This window comes from Cherax quadricarinatus, chromosome 25, assembly GCF_038502225.1.
Source record: "Cherax quadricarinatus isolate ZL_2023a chromosome 25, ASM3850222v1, whole genome shotgun sequence".
Taxonomy (NCBI): domain Eukaryota; kingdom Metazoa; phylum Arthropoda; class Malacostraca; order Decapoda; family Parastacidae; genus Cherax; species Cherax quadricarinatus.
The window spans coordinates 7,227,703-7,252,608 of NC_091316.1; the positions used below are offsets into that span (position 1 = coordinate 7,227,703).

At 41.4% G+C, this 24,906-nt stretch overlaps 1 protein-coding gene across 9 annotated transcripts in view; it reads left to right on the forward strand.

The window, feature by feature from the left end:
• The window catches only part of LOC128690017 (dachshund homolog 1), a 187,592-nt gene extending 176,107 nt beyond the window's left edge, over window positions 1–11,485 (forward strand). For 4 of the 9 annotated variants that reach the window (XM_053778519.2, XM_053778521.2, XM_053778523.2 and 1 more), the window contains 5 exons: window positions 3,267–3,510; window positions 6,974–7,299; window positions 7,683–7,895; window positions 8,005–8,235; window positions 8,381–11,485. In XM_053778519.2, coding sequence (XP_053634494.2) covers window positions 3,267–3,510; window positions 6,974–7,299; window positions 7,683–7,895; window positions 8,005–8,235; window positions 8,381–8,550 — 1,184 coding nt within the window. In that variant the 3' untranslated portion in view covers window positions 8,551–11,485. The remainder of the gene's footprint in view (window positions 1–3,266; window positions 3,511–6,973; window positions 7,300–7,682; window positions 7,896–8,004; window positions 8,236–8,380) is intronic. The other 5 variants (XM_053778522.2, XM_070088588.1, XM_070088587.1 and 2 more) reach the window with 3 other exon arrangements.
• The last annotated feature ends 13,421 nt before the right edge of the window (window positions 11,486–24,906 follow it).

Sequence of the window (24,906 nt, forward strand, 5' to 3'; positions counted from 1 at the left end):
CCAGCAGTAAAAGCCTGGCTGACCACGCAAGCAACAGACAAGCCTAGTTCAAGGCCGGGTTGTGAGAGTATGAAATCTCTCGAAAGCCTTTCAAGGTATATCAAAAGTTGGCAGACGAAGGATCGAGCCTTCCCCAGTCCTTTTACTGAACGACCACAAGGGTTTAGCGTTAGACACAAAGCTAATCTAATATAATGTTAAAGCAAGTCACAGTAATCCGTAAATAAAAACATTATTTAAGAGACACTGTGACACTATTATATTTTTTTAGGGTGGGGAAGAAAAGATTAATTTTTTCAGGTCCAATTGAGAAATGTCAAGAGATGGTGGACTAGAATGATGAAGGAGAGCAGCTGACATTTATATCACTGAAGCTTCTCACTCACATTCCACTACTTGACACCGACTCAAAAAATATTTCGAGGTAATGACAGAGTTAAATAAATCTTACTCATTTTTTATTGACTTGGTAATTTATATAATTATTTTTATACAATTATTATAAATTCTTGTCTGGGGAGGTAAGGAATGAAGGGGGGTGGCGGGTTCCCTATGGTTAGGGGGAAGGGATATATCTGGGATGATAGTGACGAGCCTGGCCAGACGAGACTGTCCCAAGGCCGGGGTCTAGTAGAAAAACTCTCGGAACTCATCGTCAAAGGTATACCTGTGAGCTATTCCAAGAGTTATACTCTCCAAGCCCAGCCTGAGGACAAACTTCTCTGTTGTCCGCCTGATAAGCCAAGCTGTTGTCGGCCACACTCCACAGGACTACACAGCCATCACAACCTCGCTGTTTAGCACTCCTTGCAAGATTTTTATTACTAACGGTATAGAGTACCTTTAATGAGGGCAGAGGGACTAAACACCTCAAAATTACCTCTCCTTATCTTCCACTGTCTCCAGTTTTAAAATGACTTCAATATTCGACTGAAGAAGACTGGTGACGGGCAGGTGAAACGTTTCAGCGATAAAGATACCCATAAACTGTACATGTGTCTGGCTGCAGGAACCTGTCGATCTTCCTCTTGAAAACTTCTACCTTCGTTCCAGCATTATGTATGAAATCTGGTAGCGCCAAGATAAAGTCTTGGACCGCAGACGTTCACACAGTGTTTTTTAATCGTACTTACGGAAAAAATAGACACACACATGGCGAAAATAAATTAATAAACATTCCTGGGGAATCGTTAATCTCACAGGAAAATCATACAGCACCTGGGAAGCTTTAGTTCGTTGGATCAAGAGCTCTTCACTGGCATCAAGGCATCACTTTGGACGGGACTACGAAAAGTCTTTAATAAGAAACTAGTGAAGTTTCTGCAGGTGCTTTATCAACTAGACTGTTTATGTGATCCTGAGGTATCTGATCAACTAGGTTGTGATGCAGACCTTCTGGCCGCAGCGGCATAGCTACCTGGAGGGTATTCCGGGGATCAACTCCCCCGCGGCCCGGTCCACGACCAGGCCTCCCGGTGGATCAGGGCCTGATCAACTAGGCTGTTACTTCTGGTTGCATACAGTCCAACATATGAACCATAGCCCGGCTGATCCGGCTACTTCTAAACTTGAGTGTTTCGCAAGAGAAACAGGAGCAGTGTGGTAAAAAGAGATGCAGCATCTGTGACGCAGGAGCAGGATCGTGTAGTAAGACACAGGATCAATGCAATAAGAGACGCAAGAGGAGTGCAACAGGAGCAGGATCGGTGCAGTAAAATCTGTGCAGCAGGAAATGTGGGAATCAATGCAGAAGCAGACGACTGAAAGAGCAGGAGAGGCAGGCTGAGTGCTGCTGCAGCAGCAGTAGTAGTGAGTTCAGTAGAGCACAGTGTGGCAGTGAGGTGTGCTGGGTGGAGCTGCTGCATTATGACCATTACTCAGACTGTACGAACTGCCACCGCTGCTGCTCCCCGACACCCTCATTCCACCTCACAACCTTAACATGTTCCGCACAACTCATTCTTTTCTTGATGCCTCAACCCCATTAGACTTGAAAAAAAAAAAAGTCGCTTTCAGAGTTTCTTGTCGTTTTGATTAATGACGAAATTTTAAATGGATAAAATATCGCTCAGGTGAACATTTTTTAATGTGTTTTTTTCTTCTTCGGACGCGGAATATAGTCGCTGATTTGATTCTTCCTTTGACCTTGAAGTCTCAACATGGCCGCCAAGACATACATGTTGCTAAGTCTTATTTAGCCTCGAATTAAGTCCGCTTGTTCTAGTAAATGATGACTATAACATTCAGGCCACCAATGCAAAAAAAAAGTAAGGATACTCTACTCTGAGTCAATTTTTGCGGTAAAATGAATGATTTACCATGAATGGAACTGGGGAAAACCTTGTGGTGTCGCCTCTAGCGGCAGCAACGCGAGGTGTAACAACAACAACATGCTTGGGCTGTGTTGCTGGTTTTTATCACCTGGTCTGTGGCCCCAGAGAGCAGCAACTTTACCAGTGAATCATCAGTCAATCCTCGGTCACTGTCCTAATGTGTTATCTTCTGCATTCTCCACTCATCGACTCCCACGTCCTATACAATGACGGACTTTCGACGGTATTGAAGAAAAGGCATAACTGCAAACTCACAATGCTTTGATCTATCTAGAGATTTATAAGAAAACATAAAATGAAACGTTGTCATAATAAAAGCTTACTCTCTACCTGTGTCTTTTTCTTCATTCCTGCACCGAAGTTCTTTTAAAAACAAAACAGCAAAAAATACAGAGTAAAAATCTGTATGACCCGTTCTTGAGTTTACTTTCATTTTCACTTTGCTTGCACTCGGATTATTGAGGTCGTCCTCCTTCCCTCCCAGCAACCCCCACCTACATTTCCTCCTCCCCCCTTTCCTATCACCCAGCCTGCTCCTTCCACCTCCCTAACCCCAACTCTCTGGAACCTCCTCCTCCTCCTCCCTCCCTCTTCTTTCTGCATTAGGATCTTAGATTACTAGAGGTTATTAGCATTGTTTTTGAAGAAAATTGGACACTAACAGTCAAGAATACTTTAATTCCTAAGATAAGGACTAACGTAAGCTCCAGGACTACACGTGTGTGTGTGTGTGTGTGTGTGTGTATATATATATATATATATATATATATATATATATATATATATATATATATATATATATATATATATATATATATATATATATATATATATATATATATATTATACACACATACACAGAGCCAGGAGCTGTGGCTCGACCCCTGGAACTGCATATAGGTGAGTATTTAATGTTATTTTTGTTATTTACAGGTGACCCGAGGCTGGAGAAATCTCCACTACTTGCTAACGGGTACCACGCACCACCACACTTCAACCCTCTGCAGTACATGGCTCACCACATGGCAGGTCTTGGCTACCCTCCGCTGCTACCCGGCGGCATCCCTGGCGGCATCCCTACAGGAGGACACGTGGGACCACACCCCATCTCCCCCAGCGAAGCCTCTCCTCTCAAACATCCACAAATCACACCTGAGTCTTTGGCCAGGTACGTGCGGTATGTCAACCATTTTTTTCTTCATATTTAAGTTGATGAGCGTAGAAAAAAACAATTTAGATGGAAGGCTGAGGTTCATGGTGGTTAAATTATGAGGAAAATTTCCTATCTGTGGTGAAGGGCTCTTGTTCCAAGGACACAGCTCCCAGTCTCTTTCTTGGATTCAATCTGATTACCACCCATTCCTCAGGCGCAATACAACCGTTACGGGTTTAGCACTTACTAATTAATTTAATAATTCGAAAGCGCTAAACCTGGGTAATTGGATTTAATCAGGTTAGTTCCGAACAGGAGTTGGGTAGCACCAATTCCTGGGATCAAGAGCCCTTCAGCAGCATCAGGGCACCACCTTAAGTGCATGAACAACATATGTTAATTCACAGCAGATTAGAATGAACTAAAATATTCACAGGACGTTTATTAAAGTGCATAATTAGCAACGTTTATTAAAGTGCATAATTAGAAACGTTTATTAAAGTGCATAATTAGCAACGTTTACTAAAGTGCACAATAAGCAACGTTTCCCAGGCAAACACTTTACCCTCTTTTCGTAGTCTGGTTACGAAATCGTCCAAACACTGCTATCAAAATTTTTCGAATAACACTTAATCACCATCATCAGGATTAATACCTGGAACAATACATGTACAAACCACGATACATAATTAAGAACACCATAAAACATTATTAAAACATGAAGAAAAATTACAATTAAGTAAGAACTATTTTTCCCCCATGTTTTACTAATGTTTAAGGGTGATGGATGTGCGTGCCAGTGGGCCACCAGCACCAACAGTCTGGTTGACCAGGTAAGCACCAGACAAGCCTGGTCTAGGGCCGGGTTACGAAAGGAAAACTCTGGAAACCCGTCAAACGTATGTTAAAGGAATTAGAAATATATTCAGTAACTTGTTACTGAAAATAATTTTGATAGCAGAGTTTTGGTATCCCCACAGCTCCGCCCTGAACCAGGCTTCGTCTGCTGCCTGCCTGGTCAACCAGGCTGTTGCTGCCTTTAGTTATGTTCCAGAAATGCGCCCTGATCAAAGTACCAAGCTTGAAACTTCTAATAAATATGTCCTAGTGTTTGATCACTGTATTAATTAAAGTTGATTTGCACTTCAATAATTGTCTTAAGAAGTTTTCAGATTAGCATACCTACCTGTAACTTAGTGTTCCTAGGGGCAACGTCCCCGCGGTGCGGTCCTGACCTGATCAACAAGGCTGTTGGTGAAGTTAAGACACATGTGCAACATCTGGGTATCTTTATTGTAGACGTTTCGCCATCCAGTGGCTTTATCAATACAAATTCCAGGACATAACTGTTATATCCTGGAATTTGTATTGATAAAGCCACTGGAGGACGAAACGTCTACAATAAAGATACCCAGATGTTGCACATGTGTCTTAATTTCATCTTGTCGGTATTGTATACCATTCTTGTACAAGGCTGTTGGTGCTAACCGCACGAGGTCCAACGTGAGCTCCACAGCCTGGCTGATCAGGAACTGACTTGAGAAACTTGTCCGGTTCCTTGGTGAAGACAGCCAGAGGTCTGTTGGTAAACCCTCTTATGTCGTAACTTATAATGAAGCTCCGTCGTCACCATTTTTAATTAAGATGACCATAATTGTATTCATTGAGGAGAGCTAAACCCGTTATTTAAGGTCATGCAGCACATCGGGAATAGGAGGCAAACTTGTCTGATACAAGGAAGAGGAGTGTAGTTCCAGTTCGCTGGATCAAGAGCCTTCACCAGCATCCAGGTGTCCCCCTTCAATGGACAATATAGCGATGCCAGTACCTTCGTAGAAGTGTGTGGTCTTTTGTATGGTGTGTGGTCTTTTGTAGGGTGTGTGGTCTTTTGTAGGGTGTGTGGTCTTTTGTATGGTGTGTGGTCTTTTGTATGGTGTGTGGTCTTTTGTATGGTGTGTGGTCTTTTGTAGGGTGTGTGGTCTTTTGTAGGGTGTGTGGTCTTTTGTAGGGTGTGTGGTCTTTTGTAGGGTGTGTGGTCTTTTGTATGGTGTGTGGTCTTTTGTAGGGTGTGTGGTCTTTTGTAGGGTGTGTGGTCTTTTGTAGCGTGTGTGGTCTTTTGTATGGTGTGTGGTCTTTTGTATGGTGTGTGGTCTTTTGTATGGTGTGTGGTCTTTTGTAGGGTGTGTGGTATTTTGTAGGGTGTGTGGTGTTTTGTAGGGTGTGTGTTCTTTTGTAGGGTGTGTGGTCTTTTGTAGGGTGTGTGGTCTTTTGTATGGTGTGTGGTCTTTTGTAGGGTGTGTGGTCTTTTGCAGGGTGTGTGGTCTTTTGTATGGTGTGTGGTCTTTTGTAGGGTGTGTGGTCTTTTGTAGGGTGTGTGGTCTTTTGTAGGGTGTGTGGTCTTTTGTAGGGTGTGTGGTCTTTTGTATGGTGTGTGGTCTTTGGTCTTTTGTGGGGTGTATGGTCTTTTGTATGGTGTGTGGTCTTTTGTATGGTATGTGGTCTTTTGTATGATGTGTGGTCTTTTGTGGGGTGTATGGTCTTTTGTATGGTATGTGGTCTTTTGTGGGGTGTATGGTCTTTTGTATGGTATGTGGTCTTTTGTATGGTGTGTGGTTTTTTGTGGGGTGTATGGTCTTTTGTATGGTATGTGATCTTTTGTATGGTGTGTGGTCTTTTGTAGGGTGTGTGGTCTTTTGTAGGGTGTGTGGTCTTTTGTAGGGCGTGTGGTCTTTTGTAGGGTGTGTGGTCTTTTGTAGGGTGTGTGGTCTTTTGTAGGGTGTGTGGTCTTTTGTAGGGTGTGTGGTCTTTTGTAGGGTGTGTGGTTTTTTGTGGGGTGTATGGTCTTTTGTATGGTGTGTGGTCTTTTGTATGGTATGTGGTCTTTTGTATGGTGTGTGGTCTTTTGTGGGGTGTATGGTCTCTTGCGGGATGAGGGGTCTTTTGTAGGATGTGTGGTCTTTTGTATGGTGTGTGGTCTTTTGAGGAGTGTGTGATTTTTTTGTGGGGTGTGTGGTCTTTTTGTACGGTGTGTGGTCTTTTGAAGGGTTTGTTGTCTTTTGTAAGGGTATGTGGTCTTCGAGTATTGCAGAGTTAAGCAGACTAATTATATTAATAATATTATTATTATTATCATTAATTATTATTATCATCATCATCTTATTTGGGAAACGCTGAACTGTAGGAGAATAGGAGGTAATCATGTTTGATCTGAGGATGGGAATAGCTCCAATTCCTTGGATGAAGATCTATTTTAACAGCATCAAGGCACTCCTCCCTTTCTCCCTATGATGGAACAAGGTTCTATTGTTACGGTAAAAATCGCGCTAAACCCGTGTGCGCTAAGAAATAAAGTCCCTATAACTGATTATATTTTTGCTGTACCGTAATAAAATTTCTATCATTATAGATCCTATAATCGTTAAGTAAACAATACTTTTGAATAACAAAAGTCGCTTAAATATAATTCAGAGATATTTTTGCTTCTCAGAATGCACGAGGAACGGGTGGACAGAGAACGACAGATGGCCCTAGACCAACGACGAGGTCTCACGCCCACCAGCATGCCAGGACCACACCCAATGCCACCCACCTCCGCCCACGACGACCACCAGCCGCCCATTTCACCCGTCCTCAACCTCTCCAAGGGAGCCGCTTCGGAAGAGGCTCAGGAGGAGCGGGAAGACGAACGAGACCACGACCTGGCCAGCCATGACTCCGGCCGAGACCGAGACCTGCACGACGATGACCGTCGCCACAACCCTCATGACGACGACCGGCTCTCAGACATGGACGATGACGACGACAAGGAGGAGTGTAAGACTCTGTTTTGATATTTGTCTACTTTTTAATTCTCTTGAAAATCGTATATCATATTTATTTCCCTGCTACACTTGCTGCCTTTCTATTTGGCTGAAGAAGCGAAATGTGCAAGCGAAATGTTTCAACAATAAAGATATCCATCTGCACATGTCTTAATCATCAACTTTTTTATTCAATAGACTTTACATTATTTATTGAGATTTCTTGATCACATAAATTAAACTGTTGTTTTATTAATTTATACGTAAAGGCATTAGAGTGATTCATTGAGATTTCTCGCCGTTTTCTTTTGATTCATTTAGATGTCCTGTTTACAAAATGCAGTTGGCCCCTTTTCTAGTACTAATGCGCACAAACGGCGTTTTCTTGACTCACAGCTATGGATGTGGCAGACGCGTGGACAAGAGCCTCCAATACCTTAGGGCAGACTCAGCTCACGTCTCCGCCAGCGCCTCCAGGAGCCTTGGCAAGCATTGGCGGTAACGCACCACTTTCCTCAACGGAGGTTCTACTCAGGAATATTCTCGGCCTCCTTCGGGTGGCCGAAGAGAACGCTCGACATCACGAACGGCAAACACAGTGTGAGAAAGGTAAACATAAGTACATTACGCCAATCATGTTCCCTGTCATTTTTACCTGATAAACGAAATTCTTCCTTGTTCGACTGGTTTTCATTTTTTATTTTTTACTTTATCACAGCCGAGTTAAAAATGGAAGTTCTACGAGAGCGTGAACTAAGGGAGACGCTTGAGAAGCAGTTACAAGAGGAGCAAAAGAACCGGATACTGATGCAGAAACGCTGTGCTAAGCTGAAAAAACTGCGACGTCGCCTTCAAGAACGCCTCGACGTTGAGATGAAGCGAAGGAGCCGCTACGAAGACCATATTCGCTCCAACTCTCCTGACGCTTTAGGAGACATTAACGGTACGTGTAAGTGCAAACCGCTTTGTGTTCTGCTTTCTTCAACAGACATTCTGTCGCAGATGAAATTAACTAGTATATCACTGTATTTATAATAACTGTGTACCACATACTTACCTTATCCAGTCTTATGTATTCTCTATTCTATTTTCAGATACCATAAGAAAGGAGATGGAAGCGATCGCAGCCGAACTGCAGAATGATGACCTTCAGCAGAATCAACAGCAAGAAGAGCGAGATGCCGTCGACAGGTTGCTGGCTTCCCCTGCCCTTGCCAACCACCCTGCCATCACAGCCGCCACTGCCAACACTGCGTGGCGGTAGAGTGACACCTTATATTCCTAACCACTTACAGTATAATGACCTTCGTGTCATGCTAGTACCCATGGCAAGTCTTCACTACAGCACTTGCTAATTTTAAAAGCACAACCAACGATTGTTGCAATTCTCGCAGGGGTTTCAGCTGATATCAGGTAACAGCGAGCAATGAGCTGAAGAAGTGCCTCATGGAATAGTTCACAAAGACTTGTGTATTTAAATGGAGACGGCAGAAAGATGTTGTGAGTTGCACTCTTCACATACATGTATCCGAAGGTGTAGTATGCAGAGGCATGAATTTATAAATGTAAACATGTCGCCAAGCATGTCGAGTGATATACACTGACCGTAAATAACCAAACCCAAGTTAAGATGCACAGTTCCAGCAGCAGCAGCAGCAGCAGCAGAGGTAGAAAATGGCCGCTACTCCTTGCACTGAAAGATGGTTTTCGACGTGTTGAAACAAAGTGCTGTTTTGCTTTCATTTTAAGGCATTTGATACTTAATCATGTATATATATTTTATAGTAGGAAAGTAGAAGAAAATGACTATAACTGTATCCATAAGCTAGTATCACATTAGTGATCAAATGGGTGCCAAGAAGTGGAGGGTTTGTGTGAAATAACTGACGTGAATGGTGCTGATGTCACCTCTGTGCTGTCGTGACTGATACAGCTGATGTTATCACAAGGGAATCTCTGCTTAGCTAGTGAGATGAAAAATACACAAAAACAATCGCTCAGGGTGAGGAGGTGAAAACAAAGAAAAAGCGTCTTACAGTGTAAACACAAATGATCTCACCAGTGACCGTGTTAGTATTTTAACCCGCCTAGCACCACCTTTATTCGTACTTTACCGTAAGTTGCGTATATCTCAAGGACCTGTGCCACTCACTAGCGTAACGCTCATACGTAATTGACGACCTGACGTTGGAGCAGCAACATCACTGAATATTTAGTGTTAGGTCGGCGTATGCCGCGAAGCGCTGGGAGATGAGGACCCTTTTCTGTAACAGCAAAAAAAAAAAAAAAATCATATAAGCGCAGAGGTCAGTGTATTGCGCAAGAGTGGTAATAATGTAAGGATGGCGGCGGATGGGCGATACCTCAGATTAGAAGAGGGCAGCCGTGGGCGGCCTCCCTACTTCACGCCCCTGCACCGCCCCATAGTCTTCCCGCTATAATGTGTCGTCAATAAAAGTCTGGTCTATGGAAACTAGATCTGCCCAGGGAATTTCAAACTTCACAAACACGATTTTTATACTATTTAAATTGTATTTATTGTATATATATATAAATATAGATGATTGTAGTTACGGGCATGTGGAGTGCCTGGAAAAATATTCTCAGTGTAGTTAATGTAATTCTGAAAGTATTCGTCAGTAATGAAGGTCGAATTTTTTATTTATATCAGGGTTGAGCCAGCTTTCTCTCAAAAGGAATCGGTCAAAACATGACTGTCGACCTTTATCCTTACCTGCGTGAGTGTACATGTGAGCGGTGCATCCAGGTATTATAGTCGTTCCTTCAAGCTGAACCTTCCTGTACACTCTGCTAAACTCGACTGTCATCGGTTTTCCAGAGTTCCCTGAAGGTCATCAGTTTACAACTAGGTTTAATTGCCAACTAACATATCAAGAAAAATTATCACAGTTGTCTGCACAACCGGATGCCTAGGCAAAGCAATATAACGTTATGTCAGACACTGCAGCTCGCTGGACTCGTAAGATTGCTACTGATGCCGGTACATGTGCCATGCTGCGACATAGCGAATACTACAGACACTTTTTAAATTATAGCTCTATATCTAGGCATTTGTATGATTTGTATATATGAAAACATAGTTAAGGGCATTAATCCAATACTAGATCTAGGCTCAGTAGTCATTACACTAGATTGTAAGTAATCTGCTTAAGCAACTGGCATCACCCATTATCTAGTGCCAATGACAACATGCTTTGGTAGTACCTACGATAGAACATTCATGTACATGTAGTACCTCTTAGAGCAGGAGTCTCAGTAGGTAGGGATGCTACCCACTCACTTGGGACGACTTCGTTCCCTTAACCTGATCCAGTCTACCCTATCTACCGAGGCCCCGGCATACGCCACCACCTGGCTACAGGCAGCAATAGTACACGTGAAACTGAATCCAGACGTGGATTAGAAATCCTAGTGAAAGTATTCGTGGATTTGGAAACCTAGTGAATCCAAACGTGTATCTGTAATCCTACTGACTCCATTCGTGGATTTGAAATTCTACTAGATCCAGACGTGGATTTGTAATCCTACCGAATCCAGATGTAGATTAGGATTTCTGCTGAATCTGATGGAGTTACAGTTAAGCTACAAGCTGGAAATGGAGCAAGACGACGTTTCGACCCGTCATAGTCCATCATGTTGTGAGTCTTTGTGTTCTTCATGACTGAGTAATACTATAAAGAAGAAGCCAGGAAATCCTCGTGGTTAACAGAGGGTCGTTTAGCCTCAATCTGAAATGCCCAGAATGGTATTATATCAGCCTGGGACATAGGATATGCATAAGTGGATCCGAAAAGCCCACTGCCGACATTATTGAAGAAAAGACACATGTTGCAGAACAAGATGACACTGAGATAATGTTTCGTTCCACTAAAGCTTTATCAAGTCTTCACGAAGTTGTAATAGCGCAAAAAATGGCTTGGTAAAGCTTTAAGAAAGCGAAACGTTGTTCCAATAACAGGTTCATCTGCCTCAAGTCTTTTCTACAATGCGAACTGGTGGGCAGCTGAAGACGGTGACACATACCAGAGAACTATACCCTCAACCTCCTTGACCAAGCCTCAACCATTACAGCATCTGGTGTTCATGCCTTGTACTGTAACAAGAGTAATATTGTTGTATCCAATAATTAAAAAATTGAGTGTTTCTCTAATTTTTATGTTGTTTCACTAAATAAAGCAATCAATTGCCTCGTGTGTTTTCTTATTCTTCATTGTTTGGCTTCTCGAGTTAGGAGTGAGTTAAATGAAATTTAAGCTTATGTAGGTTAACGGGTGAATTGCATCTTCGTCCCACAGAGATTATCTGATGTGATTCAGTGCCATCTCTTCGTCCCTCGCGGGGGTCTTTGGTTACCCTCCATCCTTCTCAGAATACTATACCACCCCTCCATCCCTCCCAGAATACTATACCACCCCTCCACCCCTCCCAGAATATTATACCACCCCTCCCAGAGTATTATACCACCCCTCCATCCTTCCCAGAACATTATACCACCCCTCCCAGAGTATTATACCACCCCTCCATCCCTCCCAGAATACTATACCACCCCTCCATCCCTCCCAGAATATTATACCACCCCTCCCAGAGTATTATACCACCTCTCAATCCCTCCCAGATTATACCACCCCTTCATCAATCCCAGAATACAATACACCCCCATTCCTATCAGAGGTCTACACTCCCTTCCATCCCTAAAAGAGACCTACCATCCTCTCCATCTCTTCCAGAATACTATATTACCCCTCCATCCCTCTCCATCCCTCTCCGTCCCTCCCAGAAGCCTTCACTCCCCTCCAATCATCCCTGATGCCTATATTCCTCTCTATCCCTCCCAGAGGCCTACACTCCCCTCCATCCCACACAGAGGCCTACACCCTCCCCATCCCATCCCTCTCAGAGCTCTATATTCCCTTCCATCCTTCCTTCACAGAAAACACTATCACTAATTGTCAAGCTCTGACACTGATACTTGAATAGTTTAAAGAAAAGGTAATACAAACAATATTAATTCTCACATATATAAATAAATTAGTACAGAAGAAGACATCGCCAGGATACTCGGCGTTACCACCTACGAATGAGTCTGAGACACACTCCACCTTCCCAGTGGACTTTACCTGCTGGGTAAACTGTTCAAGATTTAAGTTTACACGCTTTAAGAGTGCAGATACACTGAAGGGTACGTATCTGTCAGTGTGTATATATAGATGGGTGTGTGTCTCTGAGTATATATCAATGAGTGCTTATATCTGTGTATACACATAGGAGGAGGAAGTTCAAGCATTTATGTTCTGAGGAAGCGTCTTGACTCGAGCAAAGACGCTTCCTCTGAGCGATATGCTTGGACCTCCTCCTCCTTTCTGCACCACTGCAAGCTCCTGATGATGTGTTGCTTGCAGCACGAAAAGCCTAGAACTACCATTAAACTCCCCCCTCCCCGGGGTTGTTTTGCATCTTGTACCACTTGCACGCGATTTTTGCATATCAATCTATATACTCCGAGAGCATAGTTTATCTCCTTTTTATAGAAAGTAAAGTACTACTGCAATTGCACAGGTGAATTACAGCCTTAATGATCCTGGTGTGAGCAAGTGTGCAGATGAATCAGCATGAGGGATATCAACCATCTAAATTCCTGTGATACTCTCGCCCCGCCACACTCGAACCTGGCGCAGGTGAAGGGCTACTGATCCAGGGGATTGGAACTACCCTCAACTCCCTTGGAACAAACCTGATTGCCTTCCCTCCCCCAGGGGCTGTTTGGCTACTAAGGGTTTAGTCCTTCCAGAAAAATAATGGAAAGAGGAATCGAGCCATATATAAATGGCATCCAGTATTCATTATATTCTTGGGAAGAACTAAACTCATATGGGCTATTAAGTAATTAGACCTGATCCAAGGAAGAGGAAGATAGCTCCAATTCATCAGACCAAGAGCCCTTCACCTGCAAGAAAAACTGCAGCTTAATAAACAATTATATACACTTCTTTATAGGAATACTGTCCACTGAGTTAAAACTATATACACAACTTCCCTAGAACTATATACACAACTTCCCTAGAACTATATACACAACTTCCCAAGAACTATATACACAACTTCCCAAGAACTATATACACAACTTCCCAAGAACTATATACACAACTTCCCTAGAATAGAACTATATACACAATTTCCCAAGAACTATATACACAACTTCCCTAGAATAGAACTATATACACAACTTCCCTAGAATAGAACTATATACACAATTTCCCTAGAATAGAACAATATACACAACTTCCCTAGAATAGAACAATATACACACAACTTCCCTAGAAATACATATGCAGAGCTTCAAGAGAACTGTATGCACCGAACTTTTACACAGTTATTTGGCCGAGTTTACTCAGAATACTACAGAAAAAAATAAGTTTCCGTACAGCGATTTAGAGAGAAATCTTTTCAAAATACACATTAAAATACCATCGGAAACTTGTTGCGGCAGAGAGTTGACGGTGAGGGAGCACTGTAGGCGCACTATGTGCACATGTACACTAGCGAATCGAAGCCTCCTTGATTGTGCTGATTGTGTACGGATTCCAGGCGTGCAGAAGGTACAACAATTTGCCGGGGTTGCACACACCTGCTGCCCTGGAGAAACAATCAACTGATTGTTAAGGAGATAAAGAAAACACTAGGCAGATGTATAGAATCCGCCAAAATCTGAAGTCAAAATACCAGTCAGCACAATCGGGGAGCATTCAATTCAGCAACATCCTTATCTTCACTCCTACTACAATTATTATATTATTATTATTATTATTATTATTATTATTATTATTATTATTATTATTGGGAGCGATAAACCCGTAGGGATTATACAGCGCCTGTGAGGAGAAGATAGGGATGGAAGGTATTCAAGCTCAATTCAGGGAAATGAACCTTAGATCCAATTCCCTAGATCAAGAACTCCTTATCAGGGTCAAGGAACCTCCCTTGAGGGGCTCCTAGTACAAGAACAGAAGAGTGGAGCTGCTGCAGAGCTCCCTGACACCTCACTGCTCAGGCAACCATTCACCTCCTGATCATTTTGGACAGAGCTGAGAAAGTCTGTCCTGCATGCGAAACACTGTCTCAATAAGGGTTCTTTTCTGCAGTTAGATTTCTTAACAAACAGTCGCCAAAATAACGGGTCAGAGTGTGGTAGCGAGCTGTTTAGTGATATAGAAAATTTACAAGATCATGTGAGTAAACAAAGCACACATTAAGCCTTTGTATATCTCAAGTTAGCAGTCAGTGAAGGAATCAGTCGGTGTGATTCACTTAGCCAGGAAGCAAACACCACTGATCCAGTCCCACTCATCAGTGTTGTATACAAACTTATACTGGTGATAAAGACACATACAAATCAAACATTTATAAAAGGAAACGTTTCGCTACGAGTGGCCTCTTACAACTTAAAACCCACAGTGAAGGTACCTTTTAAAGTACCTGTCTACTGTGTACTCTTACTAGGTAACACCGTCACATGCAATTTATACAGTACTAAAAATGGTGTGGTGATACCGACAAGATGTGGAAAAAGAAAATAATGTACAGTAGTGACAAATATATTAGAAGAGAGATTCCTTCTGTAAAAGTGAGGGGGAGACAGTTCTGCCAACCTCTCCCCCGATTCTTAGTTACTTGAGAAGAATTTTTAACAAAAACAGATAAATAATAAGTTTTTTTTCCAGATATAAGTAAAATGGGTAATACACAACATCATAAGTGGACCATTGATTGTTATGGTAACTTCATAAGGAACTTTATGTACGTTATATAGGTTGGGTTAGGTTAGAGAATCGTTAATTCCTGATTAGAATTTTGAGGAGTAAATACGGCAAATGCAGCAGCAGACATTAAGTTAAAAATCAATTTTGCTGTGATGTAAGTGTGTATATTACTTACATCTGCAAACAAATAATTGTGTTTTGATTTATCACTAGTTCATGTTGCAATTCTTCTTCTTAAGTTCATTTTATCTTGCGAATCCGAGGATAGATTGGTTCGTAAACATGTAACATCCTGCAGGACTTGTAATATTATCTAATTTTACTAAGTGCTAAACCCGAGAGGATCACTTAGTGCATTGAGTGTTTCCAGTTCAACCCTCCGTCGACTAATTGTAATTCGGTCTATTATCAGTTAATTTGAAGATGAATGGTATAAAATGTGTTCGTGACATAAAAAAAAAACATTGTAAGGGCGAAACGTCATCAATAAAGCAGCCCATTATACTTCATTTCCCTCTCTCTATTCAACTAGTCAAGTTGTTGATTATTCGTTACTCTCAGAGGATACACTGCATAATAGAGGCTGAACACGTCTGTATCACTTTGCATTCTCTGGTTGATAGTTATATCTGATATGCAAAGTGGCATCCCGCTATTAGGATGTCCTGTACACTGTGCTCACCCAGGGTGATACTGTCAGCTAGAGTTTTAGTAGTTAGCTTACTGCTTTCCACCACACACGCACACACACACACACACACACACACACACACACACACACACACACACACACAACCTCAGAAAAACACATATGTGATCTGTCACATAGTTCAACTTAGTCATTATTACTGGCCGACTTAATCATTAAAGATGACTAAGTTGGCCAATGTAAGAGGAAAAGAAGATACATGAAAACCACATATAAAATCACGAAAGAGCTTGAAAGAGTAGATGAAAAAAATTTCTTGGTATCTACAACACAGTTAACAAAACCCACAGTTGCAAATTGAGAGAAAAGTGCAGTGGAGTGGATAGTAGAAAATCTTCTCAAATAGGGATTGATTAGTTGAATGCATTAAAGAAGGAATTAGTAAGTGCTGCAACCAATGAAAATTTACCAGGAAAATATATAATGACCAGAGTATTGAAGATGTGACTCTACGATTATAACTCCGCTGCTGCAGCTACAAATAGGTAATAACACACACACACAAATACACACACACACACACACACACACACACACACACACACACACACACACACACACACACACACACCTACACACCTACAACAGGCCTAGTGTCTAATCGACATGTGCCTAGGACAAAATGGTAACTAACACACACACACACACACACACACACACACACACACACACACACACACACACACACACACACACACACACACACACACAGGATCTAAAACTCAATCTCTGCAACCACATGTAGGTAAATATCAAATACACAGTTAAGCACCACAAAAATGAGTATCACATATAAGCGAATACAAACATGGGATTTTCACATAATAGTAAATAGGCACTTGTGTCATAGTAGACTTCTGAGAGTCACATCTACTGGAAATTATTCAAATGTGAACACCAGTAATAACAATATGACTCAACAAGCATTGACCTGTTCTTGTAACAAAAAGAAAAAGAGCAATAACTGATAGGTCCTGCACCTGTAACGTAAGAAAATAGGAACAATGATGGATAGGTCCTGCACCTGTAACGTAAGAAAATAGGAACAATGATGGATAGGTCCTGCACCTGTAACGTAAGAAAATAGGAACAATGATGGATAGGTCCTGCACCTGTAACGTAAGAAAATAGGAACAATGATGGATAGGTCCTGCACCTGTAACGTAAGAAAATAGGAACAATGATGGATAGGTCCTGCACCTGTAACGTAAGAAAATAGGAACAATGATGGATAGGTCCTGCACATGTAACGTAAGAAAATAGGAACAATGATGGATAGGTCCTGCACCTGTAACGTAAGAAAATAGGAACAATGATGGATAGGTCCTGCACCTGTAACGTAAGAAAATAGGAACAATGATGGATAGGTCCTTCACCTGTAACGTAAGAAAATAGGAACAATGATGGATAGGTCCTGCACCTGTAACGTAAGAAAATAGGAACAATGATGGATAGGTCCTGCACCTGTAACGTAAGAAAATAGGAACAATGATGGATAGGTCCTGCACCTGTAACGTAAGAAAATAGGAACAATGATGGATAGGTCCTGCACCTGTAACATAAGACAATAGGAACAATGATGGATAGGTCCTGCACCTGTAACGTAAGAAAATAGGAACAATGATGGATAGGTCCTGCACCTGTAACGTAAGAAAATAGGAACAATGATGGATAGGTCCTGCACCTGTAACATAAGAAAATAGGAGCAATGATGGATAGGTCCTGCACCTGTAACATAAGAAAATAGGAACAATGATGGATAGGTCCTGCATCTGTAACGTAAGGAAATAGGAGCAATGATGGATAGGTCCTGCACCTGTAACGCAAGAAAATAGGAACAATGATGGATAGGTCCTGCATCTGTAACGTAAGGAAATAGGAGCAATGATGGATAGGTCCTACACCTGTAACGCAAGAAAATAGGAGCAATGATGGATAGGTCCTGCACCTGTAACGCAAGAAAATAGGAGCAATGATAGATAGGTCCTGCTCTCACCCACATACTTCCAGTCTTGTATTTTTTAACTTATACAGCTACAAGGTATTTGCTTCACTGGCGCTACTTGGCATTTAGTTCCACCAAAATACAAGTCGACTGACCAGCTAGTGCTGTCCTATTTCCTCTCTAACTCCAAAATATTCATTATATTAGTGGGAAAGCGCTAAACTTGAATGGGTCGTAAAACGCCTGGTGAAGGGGAGGTACTCAGATTTTGATTCCTGCACTGGCTTGATCAAGGTAACTTTGCCCCTTAAATGGTAAATCTAAATTTAACAAAATGCAGTCATTGCTACAAGTCCTCTTGTTGTTGCATAAGCCCTTCCCATCGCCCCTAGCCTCCATGAGACAGCTTTGTAGCCCTTATATAAACATTCGCATTTTTACTTTAGAGAAGCTTGCAGAATGTCCAATTAACACCTCATCTGCACACTCCTCTGTAGTCCCGAGGCAGGATTTACGCGGCCCCTCTATCTCCGCCAAGCACTATATAACACGACGCGGCTCGCTAATTACATGCTGACTCTGGCTCCTGAGATACGGTCCACACACCCAACTGCAGATAATGACTATCATAGCCAGCTGCGGCGGACATAGAGTGGAGGTCTCAATCGCAGGTACTGTCATTGGAGAGAGAACCCACAGCCTTGGCATCAGGGCCCAAAACTTGGCCACCAGGATCATAGAGCCCATACCTCGGGCATCAGTACCCAAGAGCCAAAGACTCAAGCACTAAGACCTAAACTCGGACAGCAGAATCCAAAACTCGTGTTACAGAGCCCACAGGCTTTGCGTCGGAACCTCGAACCATTAAACACTACCTAGGCAACAAGACCCACAACTCGGACAACAGATCCCTCAGATTGGACATAAGCGCTCACAACCAGGCATGAGGGTCCACAAAGTGGACACTAGCGCTCACAACCGGCACCAGGGTTCACACATTAGGGCTCACAGTTGGGCATGAGAACTAAAAACGCGGGTACCTGAGACCACAGGTTTTGCACCAGAACCACAGCCCCAAGGTGAAGACTCCGTGATCCCCATGTTAAGTAGCTTACACATGCCACTCCCTTCTATCTCTCTTACGTATATAATCGGGAGACTTTGTGACTGGATATGTGACACTGGGTATTAGACGGGGAGTCTAAGACACCCACTGTTGCTGATGCACCTAAACATTGATGAAATTGCTTTCGTTTTAACTAGTTTTATTCATACAACTAAATTTTTGTATATTAGCTTATTCAGATTATTATTATTATTATTATTATTATTATTATTATTATTATTATACAGACGCTAAAATATTGCAAAACAAGCAATAACAATAAGAACAAAGCCACAGGAGAATTATATAAAGCTGAAAGTGTTGAATGCACTTCTCTTTATTCCACAGCTCCTGATGTAGCACTGTTGTATGAAATACAACAGTGACTGTTAAATGCAAGTACTTCGTCAGCAGCTATGCAATGGTGCAATATATATATATATATATATATATATATATATATATATATATATATATATATATATGTGAAATTCCAAGCGCTTTCGTGACAACTCACATTATCACATTATCATAGTTCCTTGATAATGTGAGTAGTCACGAAAGCGCTTGGAATTTCTCTATTCTTTCAGAGTGGTTGTTTTGCATATTCTGGAATCACCTGTTTACTGTGATCTTATTGCATATATATATATATATATATATATATATATATATATATATATATATATATATATATATATGTGTGTGTGTGTGTGTGTGTGTGTGTGTGTGTGTGTGTGTGTGTGTGTGTGTGTGTGTGTGTTAGTTACCATTTTGTCCTAGGCACATGTCGATTAGACACTAGGCCTGTTGTAAGTGTGTGTGTGTGCATGTGTGCAGTATATATCATCTGGGGTTAAACTTATGTACAATACAAACTACATATAACAATGAGCCGACTTCCAGGAGAACAAAATTGCTCTGCAATCTCTTTAGACGAGTCTCTTACCTAGAAATTGAGGATCTACGGGATTGGACGGTGTCGAATTCACGTTTGTAATCTGCTGCAATGTAAAGCTGTTATTATTTTTATTATTATTATTATTATTATTATTATTATTATTATTATTATTATTATTATTATTATCCCTTAGGGATTATACAGCGCCTGTGAAGGGAGTAGAGAAATGGAAGGCATTCAGGCTTAATTCAGGGAATTAGAGCACAAATTCAATTCCCTAGATCAAGAGCCCATCACCAGCATCAAGGAAGTTCCCTTGATGTTACTGTCAAGCTGTATCAAGCATCATTGTTTATCTACAAAGTGAAACAAACTAACCGAAATAAAATCATTAACCTATGGTAGTAACGTATTTTTTTTTAGGTTTTAAAATCAGGTACTTAATAATGTAATCCTTCATTCCTGTGAAGTTGGATGAAAATTGTGAAGTCATCTCTTCACTCATGCTCAGAAGGATAATGGTCGAGAAACAATTTACGTGCATTCGAATCCATACTTTCCTTCTATAAAGGATAGTCGCGCAAACTACATCTTAAGGTATAGTTTGTCGAACCTGCAATGCCGAAGTCTGACCGGGATTTGGCCGAGTGGTGTAGATTATATATATATATATGTCGTGCCGAATAGGCAGAATTTGCGATCTTGGCTTAAATAGCAACGTTCATCTTGCCATATAGGACAAGTGAAAATTTGTGTATGCAATAATTTCGCCAAAATCATTCTGAACCTAACGAGAAAAATATATTTCACTGTGTTTGTTTAGTATTAAATTATTGTAAACAAATCTAAAATATATTTAGTTGGGTTAGGCTAAAATAAACTGCGCTTCTTACAATAAGGTTAGGTAAGTTTTCTAAGTTCGTTTTGGTGCAAAATTATAAATTTTTACATCAACATTGATGAAAAATATATATCTTTAAACGTATAAGAGAAAATTTTAGAAAGGACTTAATTTTAAATGAGTTCTTGCTAATTAACCAGTTTTACATATTCGGCACGACATATATATATATATATATATATATATATATATATATATATATATATATATATATATATATATATATATATATATAGATATATATACAACGTGCCGAATATGGAAAACTGGTCAGTTAGCAAGAACTCATTTAAATTTTAAAATTACGTATGTGTGCATAGGGGGATGGGGGGAAGGCAACACTTACATCTACAGTGTATCAGCTAACAGCTCTTATCAGATGGCAACCTTAACGCATGCAGCATAACTACTAACGTCTTTTATTTCTATATATCAGATGGCAACCCTAACGCATGCAGTACATCAACTACCAGCTCTTATGTCTACATATGAAATGGCAGCCCTTACTTATATATCAGATACCAACTCTGATGTATGTACCAATGGTAGCTGTAACACTGCGGTACTGCTAATACCAAAGGGTCCCAGGTGAAGAATGTCAAAGAAACACGCAAGACATATTTCACTACTCGCAGTATCGAGCACACAAGAAGCAGGTAATTAATGGGGCTCTGCAATGGTTGCACGGCTTGACAGTTTCCTATATGGTGTGAGTTGCGACTCACCCTAGCTGATACGTATTGGTGGTTTGCATGTACATAAAGATTTCACTTTTGTGATATAGAACACCGTGTTGCCAGCGGATGTGATGGCTCGTTACTTCGGTGTGGGTGAGCGCGCAACCCATGTTTACTGGCTACATGCTGAGTTCGTCTCTTAGAAAGTAAAGTTAGTCATGCTGTTCATTAACTTAGAAACACATCGCACTTCTGGCGGTTCACGACGTTTCATCGTGATGCTGGCAAATATTTAAATGGTTATAATTTTTTTTAACGACTGAAAAGGCTGAGACGCTTACATTCAACAATGTGGTGATGCAACGTTGTAGTATCGATACGTACTGATTCAATGTACTGATACAATGTCGTTATAGCAATACAGTCGAAAATATTGTATCAGTACTCGTCACTGAAACTTTAGTGTTTTAAATGAGCTTTACATCGGCTCATAATATTTGCTCCATACGTACGAAGATGCATTAAACTCACAGACGTCATACAGTACCTGGAAAATCGGACTTAACTAGGTTTGATTCAAAGACGGGGAGGTTACTTCAGTATCATAATTATGCACCCCATACCCATCCTGGGGGCAGTAGTCAAAATCATGCAGAGGCACATAGTGGGTCCCGGAAATGGGGCCCCAAAGTTCTCTTACCTATTTACATATTTATATCTGGTTACAGTCGTGAGAGTTATTTATGCAGACATGAATTCAAGTCATAAATATATTTCAGTGTACCATATATATGGTTTGGAATTATTAATATTATCTTATATTTTAGCAAGGTATGGTTGAATTCCTTGAATCAAGATTCCTTTACTAGCATTAAGGAACCTATTCCCTCGAAGGGTGCATAATAATCCCCTGATGTGAATTTCTGAAACGTACAGAAACAGGAATTGTGTACGATATATCTGACTGATCGCCAGTTAGCACCTTGACTCTCCAAAACTTCCGGATGAATGTATGAAGAATCCTTTGAAGTCTATTTTGATCAAGGCGGGGATCACAAGGTCGCCCAATTATAATCGAGGGTTAACGTACAGATTACATTTTTTTCAGTTTAAAACATATTTTTTTTTCCTGGATGCCATATGTCGACTTTTAAGTAGAATAGTCTATAAATTATGCATATCTTCAACTAGATGCTGTTGCCGTGAACCACCACAGTAATGACACCAGACCACCACTAAGCCAGTAATTACTACTACCGTGGTCTACCGTAGTGACACTCAGACCACGGAGTTTATTTATTAATCAGGGGATACTGCGAAACCCTTAGAGGTCATATAACGACTGGAGAATGGAAGACATTCAGATTCGATCGAAGGAAGGGAAGGATAAGACCAATTCCTTGGATTAAAAGTCCTTCACCGGCATCAAGCCAACCCCCCACGAGGGAGGCATTCAGTCGAGCCCCAATGAGCGCCAGCGGCCTCTGCTGTCCTTGCCCACCATAGGGCAATCTACTTCCGTACGCTCGAATCAGTTTGCAAACATCGTCCGCAGCACTGGCTAGCGGCGTCAATTAAGTAGGTCATTATTTGCATAGGTCCCGTGTCAGGTAATTCTTCCTGACCGAATAAATAAAAAACAAAGGCGTTTCTTAATATGAATATGGAATATTTTGAAGAGGTTCTCTCTCTGGTTATTTCACAAAAATATCGGTATGGTCAAAATGCATGACAGAGCCGACATTAATTCATGAGGGCGGTTTAAATAGCAATTCCTCGTAGCAGGAGATGGCATGAGAGGCCGCCCAACACCAGGTTTATTCAACACTTTCTGGCACATTTCTCACTCTCCGGCGTTGGCCACTAACAAAGCTGCTGGGAAACAAAGAAATATAGAGTGCATTAATATTGGTCAGCCGCGGTACACTTACGGATTGGAGCCGCGGGCCACACTTGAGATTGGCTGTCCCAGGATTATACTCTGCATCTTTTGATTACCTTTCCCTTGTATTTTTTTTTCTTCTCATGCCTCGAGGCCCATTATACATGTAATTTTGTTGTACGTTTTGGAAGAAGTCCGATGAGGTAATCTTGTCAATGTTACTCCGTCGTATGTCCGTGCTGCCTACAGTGTGGTACAGCGGTGGCGCTGTAGTGTGCTCTGGTTATTATTAGACAGTGTAAGGGATAATAGTACCATGTTATACTTCATTTTCTACACGTGTTGCTCAAGCGAGTAAACTTTGCCATTAATTGACTGGCGTTAACGTTAATTTTACAACAGACGCTCTTACGCATCTGGCGTATCTGCTCTGCATTAGGGTGGATATTTATAACTACGCGAGAGGAAGTTACTACAGTGGGACTCTGCATCATTCTACCTCTTGACAGCCTCGGGGGATCACCGCCCCCGTGGCCCAGTCCCTGACTAGGCCTCCTGTTTACTGACCTTTTCAATCAGATGAAAGCAAACAAATGGTGAATTAAAGATACATAAACATAGTAAGATTTGCATAACGAAATTTTGCTCTCTGTGGGGATTCGTTGAATACAAAATAAAGCCTCATAGGGGCAAAACGTTGTTAAACAAAAGTCTTACTTTAATTACGTGTCTATTATTTACCTTCTCCGTCAGGCTATTTGTGCTAGCAGCATCCTGTCCAACGTAAATTCCACAACTCGGCTGATCCACAACTTTATGGAAGAACCCATCAAGATCCCTCCTGTAGACAGAAATGATAATGCTGGTAGAGGTATTCTCGGCGAGGATGACTTAAAGACATATTCTGGTAGATATAACGTGGTACTGGTAGTGGAGGTATTCTAGACAAGGAAGACTGACAGACGTATCTTTGTACCATGAGGCGAGTTCGTAATAACAGTGGAAGTATTCTCAGCGAAGAAGACTTACAGGAATATACACATCATCTGATGTGTATAAACCCAGTCATATGACAAAAGCTGCACTGTGCGGGTCATGTTACGATTAAGACCTGGAGAAAGAGTAGCATTTATGCTGACAAATATAATCCTTACCACTTTAATTCAGCAAATAAGCAAACACTGCCCGGACAAAACCACAGAAGAGTCTAGTCTCATCTCCTTGGAAAACATTTCATGAACAGAATGACTTGCTAGTCAAAAAAAAAAAAAAAAAGACTACGTAGCCTCTTGTATAGTTATAATTATTATAATTATGGGGAAGCGCTAAACCTGTTGGGGTAATACAGAACCAAAGAAATAGGAGATGATCAGGTTTTATCCGATGAAAAGGGGGCTTGCTCCAGTTCCCTGGATAAAGATCCCTTCACCGGCTAAGGTTATCAGAGAAAAGCAGAAGCAAGCTTCCAAAGCACTGATGGAAAGTAAATATTGACATATTAAATAAAATGCTAATTATTATAAGTGACTGTGAGGTGAGCATCCAGGCACCACAACTGTAGTCTGCTGTGAGCATCCAGGAAACGTTGTGGCTGTGGTTCCCTGTGGTGGTGTAATGTAGATTATGTTCCTCTCCGGCTGTGGCTTCCTGTGGTGGTGGTGTGCTGAGCCTTACCTCTCTGACTCCCGGTGCACCGGTCTCCCTGATGGGGAAGGGCAGAGG